General features: G+C 38.8%; 1 protein-coding gene across 1 annotated transcript in view; it reads right to left on the bottom strand.

Annotated features, from left to right (window-relative positions):
- MIA2 (MIA SH3 domain ER export factor 2) overlaps positions 1 to 15,959 on the bottom strand; it is a 41,685-nt gene that overhangs the window by 17,740 nt on the left and 7,986 nt on the right. The window contains exons 5-15 of the mRNA XM_074148626.1: positions 13,554 to 13,772; positions 13,330 to 13,430; positions 9,475 to 9,606; positions 7,503 to 7,524; positions 7,297 to 7,385; positions 6,825 to 6,896; positions 5,986 to 6,096; positions 5,601 to 5,672; positions 5,067 to 5,171; positions 1,376 to 1,498; positions 672 to 795 (exon numbers count right to left, since the gene is read on the bottom strand). Of these exons, the coding sequence (XP_074004727.1) occupies positions 672 to 795; positions 1,376 to 1,498; positions 5,067 to 5,171; positions 5,601 to 5,672; positions 5,986 to 6,096; positions 6,825 to 6,896; positions 7,297 to 7,385; positions 7,503 to 7,524; positions 9,475 to 9,606; positions 13,330 to 13,430; positions 13,554 to 13,772 (1,170 nt within the window). The remainder of the gene's footprint in view (positions 1 to 671; positions 796 to 1,375; positions 1,499 to 5,066; positions 5,172 to 5,600; positions 5,673 to 5,985; positions 6,097 to 6,824; positions 6,897 to 7,296; positions 7,386 to 7,502; positions 7,525 to 9,474; positions 9,607 to 13,329; positions 13,431 to 13,553; positions 13,773 to 15,959) is intronic.

Below are 15,959 nucleotides of genomic sequence, written 5' to 3'. Positions count from 1 at the left end.
ATGGGGGGGTAGGGATATACTTGTATTCTAGTGCTTTGTTTACCAATGAATCAGAGTCAGAATGCTCATGTTAACACGGAGATGCTGGATACACACTGTAAGATTTACTGGGATGTGCCCTACGGTATCATCAGCACCAGCATAAGAAGCAGCTGCAGCAAGAAAAAGGAGGAAGAAAGGCTCTTTTGTGCCGATGTTCTGAGGGGACCCACATCTACACCCCTCTGATTCCAGTTCTACCATACTGCTTCTGCAACAAGTAACACCCGTGTAAGGAGGAGGAAGCAGAAATTAGGCTCCAGGGACCCACTGTGCTACTGCTGGGAGGAGCTTCAAGAAGAAACGAAAGCAAGGTTCCCACCTAAAAATGTTGTTTGAGAATCACTGCTTAATACTAACATAGGCTGAAGTTATTCTGCAAGAGACTGAGCACTGATTCTTTACATTGCTGTATAATAATATGTATGGTTTAGCTATACCCACACATTGCTAAATAGTAGCATAGGGGTCCAAGCATCAATGAACTGTCCATCGTGAATAACATTGGGTGCGTTCTGAAAATCCAACCTCTACGAAGCTCATCTTTCAACCTTCCTGGAAGTTTGCCAGTTCTGTATTTCTAAAACATCTACTAAATGAATATTTAAGATGGGAAGCTATACAAACTGTACCTAAGTGCTCTCCATTCTCTGCTTCACCCTTGATATCTGTGTCCCAGTGATTATCTTCAGCGTTATCATCTTCTCTTATTGCTGAACTCCAGTCTTTCATCTTCAGTAAGTATTGTGTCAGTGACTAAGGAAAAGCCCATAGGAAACAGAAACAGTAAAATAAATACAAGCAATGAAAACATAGTTACCATTACAATTGCTTTTTCAGGAATTCTGTCCTTTACTTAGTTCTGTTAGTAGATTAAGGGAGCCCAATATGCAAGATAGTAGATGTCTGATACTACTTTTCTATTAGAACATATACCTGCATGTCAGCAGGTGTGCCCTTGTGAAGACCTTTCAGATAGCCAAGTATGCACGCTTTTAGCAGGCTTGTGTATATAAGGTGCACACATGTAAGAATACGCTCTCAACTCCCACACTTCAAATTTAAAAAAAAAAAAATGCAAATACTCCATCAGAACTAAGAGAGTTTTTGCTTATTTAACATGCTGGCTTCAAAGGTTATCAGACTGCTCTGTTGCGCTGCTAAGCAACCTTTTTTGCTTAACAGGGAACATGACATTAGAGGATGGAGACAGCAAACAAAAACCCAAAACAGCTTAATGCATATTAAGACAAGGAGAGGTTGGTAGACTTTCTTGGAACTCAATGATTAGTATCAGTCTGAGTAATTTGATTCAATGCTAGCTGTCACAATTTACCTTGACTTGACTCTCTTTATTTTTCAATACTTCTTCTATATCTGCTTTAGAAGTTTCAAACATCTTAGTTTGTTCGTTTAGTTCACTAAATCGTTCACCCCATCCTTCAGCTTCTTGTAAAAGCTAAAAAGGGAAATATCAGATTAGTGTGATTGTCTATTACAACGAAGAATCAAGGATGAATACTACTTGAGCCTGTTATGTATATTATCTACACACAAGCAGAATTTTAACCTCTCATCCATCAGTAAGAATTAACATAGACTACAAGACAGTTAAAGCTCAAGAGTTGAAAAATAAAGACTTCTATGTCATAGTCCAGTTGCTTTAGCTGCAATAGCTCTCCATTGCAATTAGTTGTTAGGATATTTTTAAACATTTGTAAGAACAGTTCATTTAATATTCTTCTCAGTTAAAAAACCCTGATGTGATGATAGCAATAGATATACAATAGTGACAATTCATGTAACAGCTACAAACGCTGGGTAACGGATGGAGAGCACACTCAGTCCACAATATACACACACACTTCTGAAATTGTACCTGTTTTTTCAACCTAGAAGAGGTCAGTGAGGTAAGGGAAACCAGGAAACTTTTTAGACTTTATTTATTTATTACATTTATTTAAATTCATGTGACTTGCAAAACTATTATTTCTCCAACTCTCCTCCATACCTCTTAAAGGTGGTTTTTTTTTTTTTTAAAAAAAAGCTTCCCTATTAATGAAAGTCAGAGCAACTGTATGTAATTGACACCTACTAGTTTGCAACTTTGTAATTAACTCTGGTTAACTAAAAATAGAGGTAGATTTCCAAGGTTACGTTTTACATATATCCCCCAGTAAAATCTCATTTCACAAAAATACTTTACAGCAGTAAAGGTATTAGTACACTTAAGCACCAGCTCATTAAAAATAACCATTGCAACATATTAACTAATTAAACAATGTATTCATACTGTGAGAATGAAATCGAACTGATGCAAATTTCTCTTAAGACAAAACATGCAGTACAAAAACATGGGGTATGGTACAGAAAATCTGTCTGAGAATCTGTCAAAATAATATTGCTTAAAGTTGCACAACAGGCAACCATTTAAAAGCAGTGAATGTACAGGAAGAAATAACCAGGTTGAGCAACAAGAACGTAACAGCCAGTTATACTAAAAATAAAACCAGAAAATGGTAGTTAAACAGGGGAACTGCCATGCAAACAGAGAAGCAAGCCTGAACACTACTTAAAGATAAACTAGAAGGCATAAAACAAAAGGTACGTGACTAGAACTGGATGAACCCCACTTGGCACACAACTGCACCTTTCAAGCAGTAAAAGCCATGTATGAATTTGCAGCATCAGGCAAACTAGGTATTACAGATAAAACAAAAATACTCTTTATGCTAATACTGCTCAGAAGACATACACAGGCATCTACTTTTATCATTAAATGTCACCCTCAAAGGGAAGCTAAACTTTAAGAGATTCCTTCTTCATGAAGCCAAAGAGAAAATAAATTGACATGACTTTATATACCTGTAACAATCACAATAAAGAGAAATAGCAAGGATTTGCAATAAGCTAAAGCAATATATATTCCTAATGTTCCTGCAAAAAACAAAGCACAGGAAGTTTGGAGCTCATTAACAGTTCCCTTGTTCAAACTAAAAGGCCCAATCCTCTCTCTGACACATCATAAACCTGCGACAGCACATCTGTTATAACATTTAAGCTATGATGTGCCAGAAGATTATGACCCATTAGTGCAAATGGACAGAGGAAGAAAGTATTCTAGCTTCTGTGAACAAATAACACCTTTGTTACCTTTTGAGCATAAGTGAAATTCCATCTTTAAAAAAAAAAAAAAAAAAGAAAGGAAAATAAAAAAAGGATACGGATATTCTAATATAGCAAACTAACTCTCATGCTTACAACAACCTCATAAAAGTGAGTACAAACAAGCAAAGTAGATACTTTCTCTTCTTTCCTGATCAGGTTCCATCACTTCTTATCAGGTTATTTATCTACTAAAAGGTACAGCAAGATACAATATATATAAATGTTTTCAAATTACTAAAACCTGCAAAGCTCAGTTAACAACAAAGTGTAGTAATTCATCCTAATTAACGTCCTTAAAGAACTACTATACCCAGGCTATTTTATCTAGAAGGAATGCAAAAATACTTATTTTTATCTAGGAACCTGGGAAGTTAATTACATGCTGGGAGTTGTATTTACTGATTTTTTTTCCTGTGTTTGCTTGATATAAAATGATTGCCTATAAAATGTAATTATCAGCACTTAGTAATATCTTACTCTAAGTACTATTTTTTAATAAATGTAAGAAAAAGATTCTTTTCACAGAATCACAGAATGATTTCTGTTTGAAACCAAGAAATTACCAGAGAAAACACAAAAAAAACCCTCTCTATTAAAACTTTGCATACTGCTTCTTAAAATTTATTTAATAAGTATACTGTCACATTTGAAACAAAGCACTGAGACCAGACCCTTCCTTCTCACAGAAACAACCAAAAACGATGTATAGATTAGATGAAGAAGACTCTTGAAAGAAAATAATTCTCAAGCAACTTCATCTCAGTGGTGACACCCAAATTTACTGTTTCTCCACTGAGAGTATCTAATAAAATTGCCTTCCTTTTTTTTGTAGTCAAACATGTACTCCTTCTAAAATCAGAGAAAAATACAAAGTTTTACTGATAATAGAGTTGTACAGAACTGAAATATTCCTCCTGCAGAAATTTTTTTATTTCCAGTAACTTTTTTTTTTTTTTTTTCCTGAATCAGTAAGTCTGACAGGCACAGTGCTTTGATAGAGAGGACTAAAGCAAGCCCCAGCTGAGACTGCTAAAAACCAACAGGTCTGTACTTCTACCCCTGCCTCACCATCTGTCAGGTTACTGTTCAGATAACAAGGAGATCATCAGTCAGTCAGGAAAATAAGCACACATCCATTAAAACAAACAACCCCAAACCCCTCAAAATCCAAAAACATTCCATGGAATATTTAATGTTCAGAGAGAATACCTTTTTATTAGACCAAAAAATAGAATAATTTAATTGTAAAACTAGTTATTGCACAGGAAAAGTATTGCATATGATGAACATTTTAAAATAATCAGCATTTCCCCAGTGGCTATGGCACTGAGGGAAATAAACAGCTAAAATTTGGGATCAGTCTTTTCCATCCCTTTGTATTACCTGCCTGACTTCCCATGAATTGTTCCATAGTGGTACCACACTAAGTTTTTTACCTGCCTTTTGCATACTCTGCAATTTTTTAAATTCTTTTGTTTTCTGGATCAAGTATAGGCATTTTCTCTCTGCCTCTGTAGAGGATCGTACCTGTGAACTTGCTCAAATCTTGCTGCTTTCCTCTAAGTCTCAGCAAAATTCTTACTAGTCTTACATTACCAAGTGCTCTCTCTCCCTCACTGAACTGTATGAATGTTTCCCCACAAACCCTAATTATTAAATTTCTTTCAAAACAGGACTACTTTAGATAAAGTTATTCCAACATAAAATAATTTTAAAGCCATGTCCTCTTCCTTATTCCATTTACCAGAACACGCAAGGGGTATTAACAAACGCATAGAGGGCAAGCTCCTTGGAGAAATCATATTTACACAGTATCACAAAAAATGCAGTATTTCTAACAGTAACTAGGAAGAACCTACCTGTTTCTCACTTTCCTGGAGATGGCAGTTTTCATCTACCGCATCTTGAATGGATGTCTTGAGTCTCTCTGTATTAATCTGATATACTTTTAGGGTGGACTTGGCCTAAGTGAAATAAAAAAGTGTGTTGTTTATAGAGTATAGGTGAAGATGTAAGTAGGAACATGATGATATTATTGGGACTTATTCCTGGGTTTTCTAGCTGTGCTATATACGTATCCTCACATTTTCCTACAATTTCACCAGTTTTTGCTGATTTAGTTTTGCAATGCTATTTATCTTTGTGGAGTCAGCAGGCAAAGAAAAGACAAGGGAACTTGTACTTCCCAATAAATGCCAATCGCTACATGAAATTCAAAGTTACTAAATCAAGTCTACAAGTCACAAAAGTACTAAGCCTTACAAAGTCTTTTGGTTTACACAGCATATTATTTCTGCACCTTTAATAGAAAAAAAAATTAAAACAGTAACTACATGGAGAACAGAGAAATTGCAAAGATTTGAAAACAGAAACTATATAAAGATTGGACATACCTCATCGATTTGTGACTGGATGGATTTTGCTTCATTCTCTAAAGACTCCACTCGCTTCTGATTTTCAGCCACCTGAAAATTATTAGTTGTCATATAGACTTTTCCACAGATCTGACTGAAAGGGTCTAGGCAATTACTAAAGTTATTTTAATTTTCAAACTGAGAAGGTTCTACTGCCAGATCAGTAAAACCAGTTTTTCTTGAGTATTTTCCTTTATAAGTGTCATTTTTCTAATATGCTATAGGGAGTATGAAGGGAGACAAAATGGGAAATGTAGTCTTTGTTTCAAAGAACCCAAAGAGAATAGTTTGTCTTCTCCATAGAGAATTTTTTTGGGGGGATTTTTTTTTTTAATGACAAAGATAGGATTCTATTTATTCTTACCAAGTTATCATTTTCTGATTGCTTAAATTTTTCTTCTTCCAGTTCTTTCTCTAGATTCTCTATTTCTTGGTTGAGTTCCAAGTTTGACTTGTTCAGTTTTTCATGCATTTCCTAAATCGAGTTGTTTTGACAGTTAATATAAAACATTTGACATTAATTACATGTGAAGACGACAAATATGTTTTAAATATGACAGCAAAGTACGTTTAACAAATTTCACCATAACAAAGATAAATCTCAAAGTACTCTAGAGACTTTTGCATGTTAAAAAAACCTGTAACAATTAGCTCTATAGGATCTGAGGTGCAGAATGAAATAAATTTATTTGCTTTTTTGTTAGATAAATTCCACAGAGCTCATTAGGTACCTGATTCACTTTTTCAGAACTCTTTTACAAATATATTCCCAGTTTAGGAGATGTAAACAAAAATTACCACTACATTGTTTATAACTGTTCTCCAGTAGCCTATACAATATATTTGAATCAAAATGTGTGTGAGAAAAAGTACTTCATGTACTACTCTATCTCCTAGAAACAGGGAAAACTTCCTTTTTAAAAAAATTAAATACTGTCTAGTATGCCATTTGCTCTATTATCAGTAATTTCTAATGCAATTATTACAAAAACTTCTCTTAATTTACATGCCTTGATTCTACGTAATTTTCAGTAACCCAGGACGAAAACAACAACACTGTCAATTAAAACAATTAAGTTTTGGGGGGTTTTGTTTCAGGTTTTTTGTTGGTGGTTTGATTTTTATTTTTTTTTAATATGGGCAGCATTTTCCTGAAATATTGCCTTAAGGTGTAGAAATAACAATTTCCATTTATCTTTTTACCTCAAGAAAAGATGTATCTGTTGATTCTTTCGTAACATTATCATCCTTCAGAGACAATTCTAAATCTTCGAACTGAAAAGGAAATACTTTATGTGAGAATTTATATGAAGTATTGCTTAAATAATGACATCAATTTATGATGCTTTAGTCTGAAGCATAGCCACCGCCTAAACATTCACAAATGCACCTTGCTGGAACTCAGGAAATCCATAGTCCTGGTAAATTATCCCAGTGGCACAAACTAAAGACATTTTTAAATTGCTTCCAGTGAAATATATCATATTAAGAGTTAAAAGCAGAACTCGCTTACACCTTAACTGCACTTAAAGGCACTGCCAGGAAAAAGCACTTGAAGAATCAATTTAAAATGCTTTAAACATCTTACTTTTAGCTGAGTTTAATACTTTAAATACTTGATAAATTGAACCCATTTCAAGTGACACATCTGAAAGCAACAAATGAGGATCATTACCTGTTTTTTGCAAAGGCTGAGTTTTTTAAGAATTTCACATTTTTCTTCAACTAGTTCAGCAATTTTATTAGCAAGCTTTTTTTCCCTTCCTAAAAAAAAAAAAGACAGACAGTTAAGTGCTGCAACATCCAAATATAAAAGGACAAAAAAAAAAAAAAAAAAGGAAAAGTCATACTCCAAAGAAACAATATGAAAAATTAGCTTACCTACATAAAGTCGACTCCTAACCTGAAATAAAAAGAATAAATACTCAAAATGTCTGATCAATTATACTTGCACAGTATCTGAAAACTAATCTTTTAAGCTGTGGTTCCAACAGTTTAACCATGGAATGTCTATAAATACAGGCTGCTGTTAAAAATGGGCAATTGCATCCTTGCTCTTACCCCCTCCACGAGTGTGTGTTTGCCCTGTCCTCCCACTCTAATTAAACAGAGAAGAGAGGAAAGGAGGTTAATTTACACCTGGATCACTTCTATAACACATTCCTGAATAGTCACCACATAACCATGACTGCCAACACAAAGCAGTAGTGGACATGCACAGCCAAAAGAGTAGGAAAGGGGAGCAAGGGGGAAGCTCCAAATGCCAGCTCCGACTTAACTTCCTATGAGAAAAAAACCACACACGTTATAATAAATCACAGTTAGAGCTGCAGTAAGGGTACTACCTGATGGGCATCCTGCCCAGATGCAACTCAGTGGGAAGTGCCAAATCAGCAGCTGCCACGCAGACCCTAGTGCCCCAGAATCAAAATCTAACAAACTGCGGGACAAAATTGGTCACAAATGCCTAGGCAAGAGATGCAGTACTTGGCTGAACTCACGAAAACTTTACAGCACAGCATTCCTCTCAAGGCTGGGCCTGGATCACGTGCCTAACATACAATGGGTCCTTTGGATTTTCCCCATTTCCTCCTCAATTAAAGCCACAGGATGGCCGAGGAGTCCAAGTAATAGAAAAAGAGAAAGAAAGTCATAAGCACATCTTATCCTATCATCCATGCCAAAACCCAAAACCCAACCCCATTACTTTTGAGTACATAACCATCCATTCTTCAAAGAGTAGTCAATGCAGTTCTAAGTAAGGATGACTGAAAAAGCTATCAGTAACTTCTGTAATTGTTTCTGTAATCTGCCTTAGTGACATATGCAGGAAGAAAACAAAACTAGAGTTGCTGTTTGACTGATTTCAGCTGAAAAGCCTCTTTCATACCACCTAGCTGCTAGAAAACAGAAGAAGTGATCCAAATTATAGATACATTAACTTATACAAACACATATCCCCTTCCAGACAATCTGAACCGCTGCTGCAGAGTAAGGTGGCAATTTTCCAGATCTAAGTTTATGCTAGAACCCTAAAAATGCAGCTGGTCATATCTGAAAAGCTAAACCAGTATGCAACATATCTTCCAACACGAGCATCATTACACTTAGGACCAAAATGACATTTTGTCTATTTAAAAGTATGTAAAAGCTGTGGAGAATTTTAAAATACAGAATTAAGAACACTGACCTCATTTCATTAGCAGGGACAGTATGGTGGGCAGCTGTTATTACTCAGATCCTTACTTACAATAGAAGACAACCTTTACCCTCAAAATATAATCTGATTTGTGCGTTAAAAGGTTTCGGTACTGCATTTCCCAAAGTCATTAGCTTAGTGCTCACAAACAGCACACAGTGAAATTGCTTCAGTGCTCCAATAAAAAGAATCAAGGTCACTGTCCAAAGTTTTAAAATGCCTCCCATGATGGGAGCCCATCTGGATTGCTTTTGCTTACAATTACCTTGAAAGACCTGAGCTGGTCTGGCTATAGCCAGGGTAGTCAGAGAGATATCGACACACACAGCAATACATACGGCCTGGGGAAAACCTCTATATCCTGTGAAAATAATTTAAGGGCTGACTTCTGGTGTAGAAGTTAAAAAGGGAAGGAAAAAGGAAGCCTTACTACAGTGAGTTTCATTGCATTTCCTCTAATACCAACAGTCACTCTGTACATGTCCAAACACTGTCTTGACAAAAGACTACTTCTCAATTTCTCTTTTAGAGGGATTCTAAAGTGTATCATAACAGATTTAAAACTCTGAAGGATTATGTATCTTGAACAGAGTAACAATTTCAATTCAAACCATTAAAACACTCTACACATCTGCATGCAATTTGAACACTTACTGATTGATAACTTCTATACAGGAACAAGAGAATTGTAAAGGCTCCAACAATGCCAGCACAAATCACTATTTCCCACGGGAAACCATACAGATCAGGACCAGGTCTCATATCTTCAGGCAGTGAAGCCACAGCCTGAAAAATAAAGTAAAAAGTTTCAACTAAAGAAAAAGAGATTAATGTTTTCAACAGAAATAGATATTACACGTTGACTTAGTTTACTCCTATGGCTTGTACATTTATTTTTTAACAAAACTCGGAGTAAGTAGATAGAGGAAGCCTTTGGTTTTTAAATTGTACACTTACCAAGTGAAGAAAAAAAAATATAAGGAAAGTTACAGCAAGATATGATGACAACTAGATAAAGCTCTAAAAACTTTTCCTTCTGAACCTACCAATTATGGCAAATTCTCCTTTGAGTTGTCTACATGTTTCACTGTTAGAAGAATCAATGCTGATATGTCTTTTATGATTTACTGGTAGAAAATTTGTTTGGTGGAGAAACCTGCTCAACCAACTTCATGCTAAAATAACATACTGAACACAATCGATGATTTAACACATTTTAAACACTAAAATACACAAACGTTTTATTTGTAAATGGATACCACTATTTTCTCAAGGAAATAACCCGCTTAATGTAGCTTACATTTAGAATCGTAGAATGGTTAGAGTTGGAAGGGACCTTAAAGATCATCGAGTTCCAACCCCCCTGCCACGAGCAGGGACACCTCCACTAGAGCAGGTTGCTCAAAGTCCCATCCAGCCTGGCCTTAAACACTTCCAGTGATGGGGCATCCACAGCTTCTCTGGGAATTTACTATGTGTGACCTGTGTTTAAGGAAGTGTTACTATGCAGTAAAACCTTAACCTCGATTTCTTTAATAAAACGGCCAGGCTACCCCTATCGCAGGCCAAGAGGGGTGTGCGTGAAATCAGGGGGCGTTCGTTTCACGACTTTGGCTTTTTGAGACCTCCGTTACTGCCTAAAAAACGGCCAGCGCCAACAGGCCCCGCGCGTCCCGGGGTCCCCCCCGGCCCGCCTCCGGCCGCGCAGCTCTCCGCCGGCTGCCAGGCCCCCACCCCACACGCCGGCCAAGCACAGCCCGCCTCCACGCCGCAGCCGTGCGCTCCGGTGCGGGGCCGTTTCTCTCAGACCAGAGCCCGAGGCCGAGGCGCCGCAGCGTAAGACCCCGGCCCTCGCGGGGGCCAGACCAGACCCGGGGGCGGAGGCGGGTCCCGCACTCACCCTGCGCGCCCCTTCCAAGGCCAGCCCGCAGTAGCGCTGCGCGCTCTCCCGTAGGCCCAGCCATAAGCTGGCGGTGGCGACGTCCAAAGCATCCCCGCGGCCGGCCGCCGCCATCTTACGGCGGGCGGCACAAGCCCACCGCCGCGCGGCCCCTTCCGCCTCGCCGCTTGACAACCGGCCTGTACCACTGCCGCGGCGGGGGGGGAGGAGGGGGCGGGGAGGGAAGGAGGAGGGTGTAGGAAAAAACCACTGCTGCTGCGGGAAGCGGGGGGAACAGCGCGGGCACAGGTGGGAGCCTGAAGGGGGCGGCGGGCTGTACCACTGCGCCAACGCCGGGGGGACGGAGCGGGAGATACCACTGCCGGGGGAGGTGAGAGCGCGACGGTGGCGGCTGGGCCTAAGCGGGGCCGCCTGAGCCCAGAGCTGGGGCGCCTCGGGGCTGCCCTCTCCTCGCCCTCCCAGCCTGGGGGGCATCGGGCCGGGTGGAGTCGCAGGTCCCCGGGTCCTCTCCCCACAGAGAGAGAGGCGGGAAGGACCGACAGATCCCCTCAGCGTACGCCCACCGCCGCCCCGCCGGCCTCCGGTACTGACGTGGCCCCGCCGGCCCCAAACCTGCTCCTGTTCCTCCTCCAAGTCGCCCTCAGGAAAACTCACCTGCCCGTCGACGTCCGCCGTCTCCATCGCGCCCCTGCGAAGGTCTTTACAAAAATAAAACCGTCCGGGCTGGATCGCTGGGGCAGGGCCCGGCTCCAGCGCCCGGGGTTCCCTCACGGGCAGCCGGCGCGGACATTTGCCCGGCGGGGGCGGGGAGGGCGGCAGGTGGACCTTGCGCAAGGCCTTGGGTCGGTGCCCCGGCGGGACGCTCGGGGAGTACTTCGACACCGTTTAAACTAGACTTCTTCTGCTGAGTTTGTTAAAAATTGATCGTACTGGGACTGCTGGTATACCCGTAGACTCAGGGAGTCGTCTAGGTTGGAAGGGACCTTTCAGATCATCTAGTCCGACCATCAGCCTAACACTGACTAAACCATGTCAGTTTTAAATTTTATTTTTTAACCATTTAAATACCTCCAGGGATGGCGATTCCACCACTTCCCTGGGCAGCCTTTTCCCATGCTTAATAACCCTTTCAGTGTAAAAATTTCTCCTCATATCCAATCTAAACCTCCCCTAGCTCAACTTGAGGCCGTTTCCTCTTGCCCCATTGCCTGTTACTTGGGGAGAAGAGACTGACCCCTACCTCACTACAACCTCCTTTCAGGTAGTTGCAGAGAGCAATAAGGTCTCCCTTCAGCCTCCTTTTCTCCAGCCCAAACAACCTCACCTCCCTCAGCTGCTCATCATAAGACTTGTGCTCCAGACACCTCAACAGCTTCATTACCAGCTTCATTAAGGGCAGTGAATGTCCAGAGAAGGGCCTCTGGACACGCTCCAAAACCTTAATGTCTTTTTTGTAGTGAGGGGACCAAAACTGGACATAGCACTCAAGGTGAGGCCTCACCAGTGCCAAGTACAGTAAGGGAAGATGTGAGAGACAGTAGCAGCCATGTCACACAGCAGCAGATTCTCATTCACGAGGACTCAGTTTTTGACGGGTTTTTTTTTCTTCATTTTTTTTTTTTTACAGGTACTGGTACCACCTAAGAGATCATGATAGGTAGAAGTGGCTTTTTTTTTTTTTAGTTTATCAAACAATACAAAAATTAGTTTGGCCATAGCAGTGAACTATCAATGAGCACTGAAATCCAGTCTGGTTCGTAAGGGGAAAAAAAAAAAATGCTGCAATTTAGGTAGAATCTGTGTAAGTACACTGGAAATCAGGAACAATTGTATGTGGTTCTTAAACTTTGGTTAGCCAATCTAAACAAACTTAAACCAAAATACCAAAATTATTGTTTACCATATACCACTTTACCTGATTCTCTTCTGTTTAGAGGGCACAGTGCAACACCATCTATCTTTTCTCACATTGCTCTGGCCACATTGTTTCTGGTGCAGTTAAGTCCAATAAGCTCCACCTTCACTCTGTCCCTACATTTTGATATTTAAGACATCCCTATAGCAGTTGTACTCCCATTTTGTATTTTATATATTTGCTTAGAAAAGTATTTTTTATGCAATTACGAACTATGGCAATCTTTGGGAATGAAGGCTTTGAAATTACTTTTAAAAACAATGGAAGTATTCTGTTTGTTTTATTTATCCTAATCTAAGCTTTCTAAGGCCAAGCAAATTTAACCAGTACTGGCATGGCAACTAGAGGGAGCTATGAATTTAAAAAAAAAAACAAACAGAACGCCCCAAATGCATATTTTTGACCACTGAGGTGTTTCCTGTCTGTTCTGTAAAAAAACACCAAACCACCACCAAAGTTCATCAGATTCCGCAGTGCAAACAACAGAGGCAAATGAACAGCAGTTAACCTGACATTTTCTTGTTCCATCTCTATCTCATTTAGCATCAGATACCCCCAGAAGCAAGGGGACTACAGAGGGTTTCATTAAAAGGGTATTTTTTTCTTTCTTTTAAGAGCTTCATTGCACACCATAACCAGTAACTGGCTTAATTTTGCACTAATGTAAACACTATATCATATAAAGAATTCTTACCTTTTTGATAATGCTCTTCACTGCTGAAAATACAGATTTTATCGATTCCCTGATCTCAAGAGCATTCAAGCACAGAAGTATCTGATACATCCAACCTCCTTCTGGTTTGTTCATGAAGGAAAAAAAAGATTTTACATTACAATTAGCAACTCAGTATAATTCCAAGTAAGTTTTTTTAAGATTGCAAATTTATTTTCCTTAAAATTAAGAAACTTAACACTTACCGTTACTTGGAACATAATTCTGGATGGCATCTGAGAAAGGCTTTTTGACATCAAATGGAGAGTCAACTACTGAACTGTCCATTTTTTGTTCAGAATTCACTGAAGGAATCACTATTGCTTTTGAATTTTGGTCACTGCTGCGTTCACTGTCTACAGCTGCATTCATTTCATGTTCCTTCTCTCGTGTTTCTTCTAGTAGCTTTCTTCTACTGCCTACTCCTAGAAATAATTGTGAAGGGAAATCATGTTTATTTTCAGAGGATTCAGCTTACACACCCGCACAGAGTTTTATAAGATATTAACCTCTACAGAGATTTTAATATTTTTATTTTCCTGAACTTAAAGCCAAACACTAGAGTGTTGCATTAGAGTAAAAATGTGCTGCAGATTTATAATTTAAAAAATACTTGTTCAAATAATGGTCTCAGAGTTTGGAGGACAGAGATTTAAGCAAAACTGGTGTTGCAGTTAAGTAGTTCAAATCAATGTTCAGGAAAAAATATGCTTGCTTTTGACAATTAGCCTATAGATTCCCTGATCAGGATTAGTAGAGCTCTTTCTTGTATTATATCCAAATACAAGTGGGAAAAGCTTTACAAAGAGAACAGTTAAATATGCCATGTAGGATTAAAGATTAACAACTTCCCACAAGATAACAAACTTCACTGTGAAATACAAGAAACCACAGGCATGTTCATGCAGAACTAGGACTGAAGGCACCTCACTGCCTCACTCTCAGTGACCTGGAGTCAATTTCCTGAAGCCAATAAAATACCGCTTTCAAAAAACCTCACACCTTGCTTACCCACGTAGAAACCCCCCCAAATTTACAAATTGATTAATTTTTCAATTCTGTGCTTCAAACCAGTACTGGCCAAAGATACACATCACAAATAATCCAATAGTCTAAAGTCAGAAAGAGTAGCTGGCTCTTAAACTGTTACCATTATCATAAATCCAATAGCAATACCAAAGATCAGTCATCAACTACTGTGAGTTAGGCTCGCTACCTCTTGATTTTAAATCACCAGAAGGAGACAGTGTTGTCTCTGTTGTATTTTTTTTTCCTCAAACAAAGCATATTTTATTCTTGCTAAATCACTGTTAGTGAAGCATTAGTCCAGTACCACTAGCTGCAGTTAGGGCTGCACACTTAATTGTTACAGCAGACAAAAGCTCTGGCAGCTCTAGAAGAACATTCCTTTTTTTTTTTTTTTTCATACATTTTTCCTGCCCAGTGTCAAAATTGTGCAGACACAATCACTTGTTTCTTCTGCGTAACACTGTTTTTACATGAGCCAGCTGAGATTTCATGATGAATCTTTTCAAATTGCTGATGCAGGTGCATCAGTTTTCTTCCCTCACAGAGATGCTCTAAGGGTTGCTTAACATTTTGCTTTGACGTTAAGTAAAGTTGTTGGAATGTAATCAATGGGTTTGGTAAATCCGCGTGGTTATCATACAATATTTGCCTGGTTTTGCTTGGGTTTGGGGACATGAATGCTGTCTGCCCTATTAGGATTTTGTCAATTTCCTTGTTTTCATTGGATTCTGCAGCAGTATTTTTTCTAAAATGCTGGTGTCCTTCCTCAAATTTATCTTGCATGATTTCTAAATTGATTCCGTCATTTTCTGCACCTTCTACAGATTTAGTAGTATCTTTTTCTTGTTCAGATACCTTTTCTCTGAACTCCATCTCATTCTTCTGTGCAGTATTTAATTCTACTAGTCCTAGTGTCATCCCTATTTTCATTTGTGGTTGTTTTGACAAAACGGGTATCCTCAGCCTTACTTCTACAGGCTTAATTGTTAGTTTTACTAAATATATTTGCAATGAACCCTGATGGTATGATAAAAATACTGCCTGGAACCCTTTCTGTTAGAATATAATTTTTATTATTTATATTTCTGGACTTTGATTCTCTCTGATTACCAGGTTCTTTTGTTCTATCCCTCTCCTATCTTGTTTTAGTAGAAGCAATTAATTTGCATCCTTTCAGTTACAGCAGTATCTTCTTTTTCAACGTATACTTTATAAACCAGGTTTTTCAGTAATCCCAGGTTGGTCGGATTTATTCAATCTGGGTTTTTTAATAGCAGTCTGGCTTTCTAGTTTGAGTGTTTTAGGAGACACTAACTGTAATGTTTTTTCATTTGTTTGTTTTTTTTTTTTTCTTTAAAAATTGTCTTCTGTTTTAGAGGGCTGCTAGGGTAAAAGTTCACATTTAGTCAGACTGATATCACATGACTGCTCTGTTGCTTTTATTATCACTAAGTTTTCTTTGTAAATTTTTTTTGGACTTGGATTCAGCTGAAGACTTTGCTATTACTGTGCCTTTTGAAGTTGTGTTTGATGTTGCCTTCCAAAACTCAGATTCATTTTCTATGTTTTTGTATCTTGCACTG

The sequence above is a fragment of the Numenius arquata genome, chromosome 6, assembly GCF_964106895.1.
Source record: "Numenius arquata chromosome 6, bNumArq3.hap1.1, whole genome shotgun sequence".
Lineage (NCBI taxonomy): Eukaryota > Metazoa > Chordata > Aves > Charadriiformes > Scolopacidae > Numenius > Numenius arquata.
This window is presented reverse-complemented; position numbering and strand designations above follow the sequence as displayed.